The sequence below is a fragment of the Amblyomma americanum genome, chromosome 11, assembly GCF_052857255.1.
Source record: "Amblyomma americanum isolate KBUSLIRL-KWMA chromosome 11, ASM5285725v1, whole genome shotgun sequence".
In the NCBI taxonomy this organism is placed as follows: domain Eukaryota; kingdom Metazoa; phylum Arthropoda; class Arachnida; order Ixodida; family Ixodidae; genus Amblyomma; species Amblyomma americanum.
Genome location: NC_135507.1, coordinates 1,194,785 through 1,204,895, shown reverse-complemented (window position 1 = coordinate 1,204,895; position 10,111 = coordinate 1,194,785). Strand labels below are relative to the sequence as shown.

The following is a 10,111-nucleotide window of genomic DNA, read 5'->3' as shown; positions in this document are numbered from 1 at the left end:
GATACAAGTGAACGCAGTAAACAAATATGGCGATTCTCAACTGGCGGTGCGCAGCGAGGAATGTATAACGTGTGAACTTTGTTTTCATCGTTACCGAAGCGCAGCCTTTGCTCAGCGCGACATGAGCAGCAGCCTAAACCGAAGCGACTCGGCCGCTACGAAGCGTTTCCAGCTTCAGACGGGCGGCGCGGGCGACGTGTCGAGTCGGATAAGCTCGGTGTTCGACTCGCTCAACGGACTCGAGGCCAAACACCAGGCATGGGAACGCAGAGAGGAGGCATCCAGAGCGGGGGAGTCGTTGTTCAAGGAGGATCCAGATATATCGAACGACTTTGGCAGTGCCAGGACGGCATCGGACGGCGTCTTCAAGAGACCGTGGGCCGCGCCGACGGGGCCCTGCAAGCGGCCGAGACCCGTGGGTGCCACGCCTGACTACAAGGTCCACCCTGAACGATGGACGCGCTACAGTTTGGACAGCGTCCCGGAAGACGACATGTCTGAAGCGAGCAATAAGGCAGCAGCGTTGGATTACCTCCGCGAGAGGCGGCTGTCTCTCAGAGAGCAGGATCGTGGCGACCCCGGCGGACCGGGATTGAGGCACGTCTTCCAGAAGCGCCTCTCGGAAGGCGACTCTGAGATGGAAGATGTCTCGTCGGAGTTGTCGTCACATCGAGCCGGTCCTGGAAAGCTGATCATGCCGGAATGCGTGGTCGGCGTGAAGCCCGCTGGCGCGAAAAAGGCCCGCGAAGGCGTTCGGCAGAGGAGCACGTCTTTGCCGGCGGGCCAGTCCAGCTCTCTGATCAGTTTTGACTGCGCGGACAATGACGACCGGGACGAAGCGGAGGCAGACGACCAAGGCGCCGAACGTGGTGCTTTTGTGAGGAAGCCAAAGGCTCGCACATTGCGCTCAAGGGCTCCAGATGATGACTGAAGTCCGCCGCCAAAGGCCTCCTTGTCTGACAAGGGTTTGACGAAACGAAAACAAACAACAGGAGTGCTTTGCAAATCATGTAACCTTCCGCGGTAGGGCACAAGGAAAAACAAATTATTTGCCTCTTGTGGATATCATTACTTGATCTGACAGGTTCGATCTTGAGTGCACATGCTTGTAGAACACATTTCCACGCTTGCCATTATACTTTGTGAAAAGGCTGCCCAGCTGAAATGTTGCCCCAGTGGAAAGAAGTGGTGCCATCGTTTCTTTTCAAGTGGTGCACTATCCAGGACAAATTGTCTACAGTGTTCTGTAATTTGTGTGAGGTCTACGTGCAGAGCAGACCAGAGAGACATAACTGGAAGCTAACGAATTAAGGCGGTAGTTGTGGAACCCGAGTACGTGGCAGCATCTTGATGAGAAAGGACTCATTATTGTTGGGGCTGAGCTGAAGGAAGGGTTCAAGACCTGCCTGCCTGTCAAAAGACCACTGTTGAAGCAGCAAAAAGCAATTTCAAATTGTTTACTCGACCTGCTTCCTATTTGTTATCTCTTTTTGTGACGCCCCAGTTTCAATGTCAACAATGTTTCCTCATTATTACTCCCCTTCATTTTCCTCCCTGTTTATTCTCTCTGTGTTGGCACTAATTTTTTCTAACTTTTCAGGTAAATAGCAAACTCAGGACTGCTAAACCGTTACACATCAATATCATGATATGCAAGTAATTACTAATTAGCATCCACCCAAGCGCAGCCATACGGCTACAAAGGAAAGCTGTCAGCTTCCACGGAAACTGCACCAATGAAGAATTGGTCCTCATTCGGGGAGGGGGGGGGAGTTTTCTGCAACTGTATAGTCTCTGAGGTAGCTGTATGATAATTACTCCCCTATTACAAATCTACTTCAGCCTGGGAGAGTCCCCTGAGCATTGAACCAGCATAATTGTGGTGTCGCATTTTATTCAATACACATTGCTTATCAGATTGCTGTTATAGCTGCATAGCACAACATTTAAAGTTGTGTTGTCTGGCTTGGAAAATGTCTTGCACATTTGTACATACTGCTAATTATTTACCTGACACATTCAAGCCTAACCACTGTGTTAAAATCACTATAGACCCCTTACAATGAAGCCAGTACTGGCCATGATGGAACCAACCATTGGCCTCAACACTCCAAATGCAAAATGGTGGAGGTAGGAAGGCTTCGCATCCAAGAGCTGCGTTCGGCGCTGGAAATGCAGAAATGCCTGTCCTCGCACAACGACCGTTTCTGTTTCATGAGTCATTAACTAAAGAGTAATTCTCGTAGCTGAACATTTATTCATGTCTAATGATCAGTTCGAAAAGGCAAGGAAATTGCGCAGCGTTTATGTTCATGCAGCAGCTGTGACCACACACTGCACGCTGTGGCTCGCAAGTGGCGCTTCTGCTTGGCGGCCTTTTGCACCTGCTAGCTGGCAGCGCTAGTGAAGGGTGGCCTTCAGTCATCACTGTCGTACAGTGAAGCCAACCTGACTACTCGCTGCCGAAGGCGTCGTGGAAACCAACTGTACCTTAATTTTAGTGGCCGATTATTGTATTCATAGCGCGGTAGCTAGAGATACACACTGGCCATTTCCAAATCACCGTCCGCATCTGTGTGAAGAGCCGGGCAATGCCTATAGAGCTCCCAACACGCCGGCAGATGGCATGTCGCTGCGAGCAGAGCGTCGTAGTAGTATTCTAGCTTGCTTCTACGCAATGTTTCTTCTACGGAAGCCTTTCTTGGCTCATGAGTGTGCGCAAGACCTGTTGGCAGGAAACGTGTACAAGTGTCCGCTTCCACATGTCGATCAAACGGAATGAAAAAATTAATATAAAAATGAAACAAAAAGAATACATATAGAAAAATATCAATACAAAGAGAATTAAAAATGGGGGGAGGAAAAGAAGACAGGGAAAGGCTTTCACATTTCCTCTCGTAAGCAGACAAGTGCAAATGAATTTTTTATATATATATATAACGAGCTGTGGATATATATAACTATTTCGTGATTGCCTTCGAGCTGGTAAATATCAGATCTATCAGTGCTGTTGTTTCACCACTTGCACAAATAACCGACTTGCAAGAGCCTGCCATGCGTAATCTTTGTGCTGTGTTTCAACCGTAGGGGCCTGAGTTGGAGGGGAATGGGAGAAGCTTAGGTGGGGGGGAGTGCTGCGGTGATACTTGTTACCCGTGTTTTCGAAAATAGCAGAGCAAGTAATAAACTCTAAGCTTATTTGTTTTTTGGTTAATAAAAGAATCATAACCAAGCATCAATATGCGTTTCAGAAATGCAAGTCAGTTGAGTCTGCCTTGCTCAGCATTAAGGAAAAAATAATTGCAAACATAGAAAACAGACTTTACGCACTTGGAATATTCTTAGATTTCAAGAAGGCTTTTGATTCTATAAGGCATAATATTCTTTTCTCAAAGCTAGATCGATATGGTATTCGGGTATTGCACTGGACTTGATGAAAAGTTATCTGCAGAATCGCTTTCAATTTGTAGGCCTCGAAAGCAATAAATCGAGTCTGGAAATCATCAAATGTGGTGTCCCATAAGGTTCGATCCTAGGGCCAATCCTATTCTTAGTCTATATAAACGATATTGTAAATATACCTGGAACATTGGACATTATCTTATACGCAGATGATATCAATGTCTTCTTTAAAGGAAGTAGCATAACCAGCCTAATAACTCAAGCAAATACATGGCTGCAAGGACTGTCATCCTGGCTCTGTTGCAATCAGCTGAACTTGAACACTGAAAAAACAAACTGCATTCTTTTTCGTGCAAAAAACAAAATTGCTGATGCCTCGATTCATCCTGTTTTCCAAGGGAAACCGCTGAAACGCGTGAGCGTGCACAAGTTTCTGGGAGCATATTTTGATGAATACTTGATTGAGCTGGACTCGACACGTAACGCAGTTAAGTATAGAGATTTCTAAAATCACTGGCATGTTGAATCAACTGAAGTTTATGATACCTACCTGGTTTAAACGCCAATTGTACTACGTGTTGATTTACTCTCGTTTATACTATTGCATATTAGTATGGGGAACTACAACGAGAACCAATCTTGAAAGACTATGGTGTAGGAACAGCGCTAAGAACAGGACAGAAGTCAAACATGGAAGCACAGGGACAGCGCCCGTCCCTGTGCTTCCATGTTTGACTTCTGTCCTGTTCTTAGCGCTGTTCCTACACCATGCAACACCAACTAGCCCGTCAACTCGCTCTCGTAATTGAAAGACTGCACGTGGTACAAAATAAGGCTATAAGAATAATCGCAAATAGACCACGATATGAACACACTGCACCTATTTTTCAGAAATATGATATATTGTCAGTTTTCAACATGTTTCGGTCCAGCCTCGCTATGCAGGTGTATCACTGAGTCAAATCTGTTGGTTTAACATTTCTTGAATCCTATAGACGCCAGAAATTTGCTTATAATTTACTTGAAGGAAAATATGTCAAAAACAGAGCTCGAACATCGTACGCAAATTTCCGAACTGCTTAATACTTACCCTCAGCTAGTAGACACCCTATCCGAGTCAAATTCACCATCTGGGTTTAAGAAACGGGTGAAACATCTTCTCAGTGTATAGTATGTATAGGAAATGAACCTGTCTCGCTGTGTGTAGTGCATACGTACATTGTGCATTCATGTTTTGTTACCCATAGTTCGCGCCAAAATTATAATCGCCATAGTGTTATTGGATTATTGTGATTCTTCATGGTGTTATTTTAAGGTCATTGCATGCATTCCTTGTGCAGATGAGTTGTGTGTAACCTTATGTTTTGGTCGTTTTGCTTTCGTCAGTGTGTGTACGTCATTTAATATTGTACTTAGTGCAACACAACCTTTTTGCTTTTGTTTCTTGTTATGCTTTCTTGCTTTTTCTCATCGTTGCAGTGTTACTTTTGATCGTTGTGCCGTTTTGTGAGGCATTTTGTGCAAATAACGGTTCCGAGGCCTTGTCAGGCGTTTGAATATGCCTTTTGCCTCGGCTATCCTGACAGAAAAAATTAAATTTGTATATGCGTATACACTGTAACAGTTTCTGTCAAAAATAAATGAAATGAAATGAATGAACCCCTGATGGAGAATCCAGTACTCTCGCTAGCAGGTGTTCATGGAGTTCTCGCCTAAAGGCAATAGCTGCGCTACGACGCAATCGCAATCCAGACCAGCACTCAGGGGTCTCGTAACAGGTCACTCCCCCCCCTCCCCCTCTCCCAAAATGTGCCGGCTCCGCATGTAAGCCAACGACCCAATTTTTGATGGCCCCTTTTGCAGGACGTCTACACGCTTCATTGCGTGCAATGAAGTTCAATATGCATACTCTTTTTTTTTTTTCCCCTGGTAATGGCCTTGTGTGTTCGAATAATACATGATTTTTAAAATGCCTTTCGTACCAATCAACTTATCTTGTGTGCTAGAAATATTCGAAACATTTGCTTTGAAATTATTCGAAGAAAATTATTATTCGATTCGAATTCACTCCGAACCAAAAAGCCACTATTCACACGTGCCTGATAATTTACACCTTGGATGTCAGTGTATTATACCAGGTGTTTCAGGGAAGCCTTTAAAAAATTCCCAAGAGCAGAGAGTTCGAAATAGAAAGGAAACCCTTTCAGGAACCACTTGTCAGTAACGGCGGACATGATCCTAATTATATCACGTGTTACCTTTGTAGTTAGTGCAGTCTGGTGTTCAGTTATTAAAGGAGTTCAAAGCGATGGGAAAGGTGATGCCATCAGTGTTTGAAACGAGGAAAAAGACCTTCTCCGAAGTTCTGCAGTGCGAGGAAATCCGGGGCATTTAATCCGAAACTAGCGAACCAGGAGAGCTCGGTGCGAACGCAACGTCCGCTGCAGATAACACTCATGTGCAAGTTCTTTTGCTGCGTCGCTTGGCGCTAGGAAAAACATTGTCACTGGCTACTACTGCGTAGTCTTTATCTCTCAGAAATATGGAGCAACAAAGAAATTGCTGTCGGTTTAGCGTTGCTAAGCATGAAATATCGTGCGTGAACACCAACGTTGCGTATACCTGAAAGCGTGTTTCCTTTCGTGACAGAAGTTGATGACGTGCAATGCACAACCCGAGTGTGTTGGCGTTTGGACACGAGGCGCGATCGGCTGTGCCGATAACATATAGTGCTGCCCAGTAAACATCCATCCGACGTACCAGATTGATCCAAACCTTTATGTGTCCAGTATGTCCCACTTCCCGACAGACCTCTGTAGTACGTCGCCATGATGTTGTGTACGTTTTCTGCACACCCGAGAACCATACGCATGGGACGTGCAATTTGCGTGGCCGGCACAATTCGCCACACAACGCACCATATGCATATATGATAGCAAGGCACATCTTTAAATCCTGCCACTTCCATTCACCCAGATTTGTAATTTTTTTTCTGGTTCCTAGATAGACCTTGAGGCTAAGCTGCGGCCATATATGGGAACTTAATCAACGAAATGAATCAACCTGGAACAAAAAAAAAATCCGGATGGAAAAATCCGGGTCTTTGCGTTCCATGTGTTCTTGCTTCAGATAATCTTATCTACTTCCATTTTTTTTTTGTAATATTGCATTATCGATGCACCGAACTGTCCCCTTCGAGTCTGATATTTCCGAATTCGGCGTGCTGGGAGCGCACGGCTCGCTAGGCTGAACCCTTTTCGCATCGAAGCCGCAGCGGGCAGTGCTTCAGGTCTGCTAGCCACTGCCTTTCATAGCCATGTTACCACCACACTATGGGGAACCTGCGCTGCCAAGGTGGCACTGCAATTGTTCCATTCGGTGACTCAAAACTGCTTTTGTCACATTCTGCGCGATTAGATACCCGCGTTTGGGTGACAGCATTCATTGCCTAGCTTCTCTCGGCGTAGCCCAGATAGCTGACGCACGACACGTGCGCCTTCGACAGAGCGCGGAGGCCAACGCCAATAAGCGCCTGAAGGTGGCGCGGAAATGTACTAACAGTACTACCCAGAACTGTTTGCTCTTCTCGCTAGGCAGTGTGTTATGGCGCTGCAAACTTCAGCGCAAGTTCCCCTATAGAATAATCAAATTAAAATTAGGGCATAGCCAGCAGCTATGCCTTGAGCAGTGAAGCGAGCGGAGCACACCAGGCCAGGGCCGCCGCAGGCTTTAGTTATGAGGTTGTCTTCTCCGCATGGCAGAGATGTGGCGTGCAAATGCATTGAGTATACATTGAGAGAGTGGCCGTGCACCCAGGCAGCTGCTCACAACGCTGCCGACAGGTGCCCAAAGCCGCCCATTTGGCTCCTGTCAGCGCGCGAGAATTTATCGAAAACACCTGCGAGGACGCGGCCGGCCCTTCGGTGTATACGCAGATGTCACAGTGGAGTAAATGCGAACAATAGCGCTTTCGCATGGGATTTTCACGTTGATGCCCCACTCTGCACACTGATATTTACTTTATATATGTGATATATTCGATACTGCCGGCCGCCTTAATTGGCGGCCAAGGCAGGGGTGGACCCGAGACGTGTGCAGTACTTGGTCCACAGCAGCAACAACAAAAAACGAAGCATATACGCACACAGTAAAGTTTCTGCCGAACGAATCAGCTTCCGTGTAAGATGTAACACGCGTTACATTTGCGTCCAAGTACAGAATGCAATACAAGCAGACACTTGAAGAATCAGGTGGAACTGATTGCGGATAAAAATGTTTCTGGTGATGATGAGGTTAGCACATCGTCGGGTAACTTGTTCCTATCGTTCTTTGAAAGAACGACAGCTTGCGTGCATTGGTTCTGCACTAAGGTAATGCTTGCTTTATCACGCTTGTGCCGAGTTTTGCGTCTCCCGTTGTACTGCATGCAAGAAGGAAAGCACGATTACTGACGATGGTGCATTTTTCGACGAGGTTCCAAGGTGGGCAAATCGGAGCGGCTGAGAAGGTCACATATCGATACCTGTCTGCTATAGGCGCTGTGTGTATGAATCGCAGTCCTTTCCTTTGAACCCCCCACTGCTTCTAATATCCGTTTTCGTACGCGGGTCCTCGTCGGCGTATGGGATCGACGCACGAGTGAGGTATACGCTCCAAGCTCTGTTCTAGTGCACCTCTCATGCACTTGCCCTATAGTCCTGTGGGGGCCACTGAGACTGTGTTTGTAACGTGAGGGTTCCAACTGAGGTTCGAGTTTATCGTTGCGCCAAGGCATTTAGCTTGTTCCACTTGTTCGATAGGAACACTATTAATTGTGTAAGAGTACTTCAATGAAGCTTTTTTGTGTGTGTGTGTGTGGGGGGGGAGGCTATGGTCATTTGTTTACACTTCTTGACATTTAGTGTCATCCTCTAGTTATGGCACCAATCACTAACAGCACATAAATAGTTATTTAGAATGAGGTGGTCACCTTCCAGTAGTATCGTATGTTAAACTGCACAATCGTCTGCAAAAAAAAAAAAAAAACGGGCTTGCACAGGAGAGTCAAACTTTAGATATTTAAGAAAAAGAAGCGGCCCAAGGACTGAGCCCTGTGGCACTACTGAAAATACTGGAGCGATCGGAGAACTTGATCTGTACGCACTGCTGCCGGTGCGATGAGTCAAACCACTGCAAAATGTTTTTTCTGTTAGATATCGTTGAGCTTTATTCAATGTTTACAATGTAGTACTCGCCCTAAACAAGAATTCGCTATATACCCTGGCTCGGCTGTACTACTACTCTTCAATTGGGTGTCTTTATAGTATATGTAGTACATTAGGTTTCAGTTGCGAACGCATTTCATTCCGGCGGCACCCGTGCCCGACGCAGCGAACGCCATTCGCTGCCTTCGCAAGCATTTTTCCGAGCATCCTGCAGCCTGCTGTCGCCCCACCCGGTAGCGATACAATATGTCCATTTGAACGTGGTTTTAGCCGTTTCAAGATGCAGGTGCCCAGTTTAACATAAAAACGTGAGAGGTTATTCACTGCTTTTATGCAGTTTTTGTTCATTTCTAGCTGCAGGAACTTAGTGCCTCGCCGTTTAGCACTGCAGTTGCTTGCTACCGAAGCTTTTTGATAATTTGAAATTTCCGCCAACTCCTAGAACATTCAATCAAAATTGCCGTTTGGGCGAGGTGGTGGGACATTGCGCGCTGGTCATTTCGAATCCTAGAACATGCCGCCACCGCCGCGCAACCTCCTCGCCACCCTTGCGCGTCCTTTGGTGAACCGGTTTTGTGCTGGTCGACGATTGGTCTCCCTCCCGTTTCCCTTAGCAACGACGGCGTTTTGCTTGTTGTGTTTTCCTCCTTGTTTGGCGCCATTTTTCGCGCAGAAGCGACCAAATTGCGCGGCGTTTTCTGTGCAGTAAGCGGCGCCCGAAGATGGCTATGCAGTTTCCGACGCCGCGAGGAAAGCGGGGCGGCTTGTTCAAGAAGCGTCGCGAAAAGAACATCGTTGTCTGCGAGGTAAGCCGCCTTTACTACGAAGCGTTGCTTTTCCTGCGTGTTTGTACTACGTCGCACGCGAAATAGGCTTCGCCTCAGCACACTGAATCTTCTGCTTTTACCCGGACATTCTGCTTTCTGTTTTAACACGCACTATCACAGTGGAAAGAAAGGCGGCGCCAACACTCCACTGTTCGAATATCCGTTCATCGCGCTGTTACCTGGGTGGCACGAAAATGACGTTAGAATCGTCCTGGATTGTACCATGGTTTGGTTTGGTTTAGGGGGGGTTTAACGTCCCAAAGCGACTCAGGCTATGAGGGACGCCGTATAATGAAGGTCTCCTCCGGGAAATTTCGACTACCTGGGGTTCTTGCGCTGGCCTTGCACAGTAGACGGGCCTCCAGAATTTCGCCTCCATGGACGACTTTAGCGTCTTTTGGCTATCGGCGAAGTAAAAGCGCGATGAAGAGAAATTCCGACAGCGGAAGCTAGGCGACGCGTTTATTTCGATCGTGATAGTACGTAGGCATACGTACACCCTCTCAATAGCACCTTTCAGAATTATGTTAGGATGCGTATTTTACTGAAAGTCGAAATATTGGCTCGTAGAGGGTCTATTTTTTCCAGCTTGTACTTGGATGTATGCGCCGCGGTCACTGAGATACTGCGGAGACACTGGAAAAACGAATGGCGCTTAGATCGGTGGTAATTAACGCG

The 10,111-nt window shown here is 46.7% G+C and overlaps 2 protein-coding genes across 2 annotated transcripts in view; both read left to right on the top strand.

Annotated features, from left to right (window-relative positions):
- The first annotated feature begins 2 nt into the window (after nucleotides 1-2).
- Nucleotides 3-3,239, top strand: LOC144111325 (U5 small nuclear ribonucleoprotein TSSC4). Its single transcript, XM_077644591.1, has 2 exons — nucleotides 3-1,652; nucleotides 2,139-3,239. The coding sequence occupies exon 1, from the start codon at nucleotides 122-124 to the stop codon at nucleotides 929-931; it is 810 nt and encodes a 269-aa protein (XP_077500717.1). The 5' UTR covers nucleotides 3-121; the 3' UTR covers nucleotides 932-1,652; nucleotides 2,139-3,239.
- Nucleotides 3,240-9,263: 6,024 nt separating this feature from the next.
- Nucleotides 9,264-10,111, top strand: part of LOC144111131 (lactadherin-like) — a 131,994-nt gene continuing 131,146 nt past the window's right edge. The window contains exon 1 of the mRNA XM_077644282.1: nucleotides 9,264-9,412. The gene's annotated coding sequence lies outside the window, so the exon portion shown is untranslated. The remainder of the gene's footprint in view (nucleotides 9,413-10,111) is intronic.

Coding starts and splice junctions, on each gene's coding strand:
- LOC144111325 (XM_077644591.1), top strand. CDS start 122: ATGAGCAGCAGCCTAAACCGAAGCGACTCGGCCGCTACGAAGCGTTTC.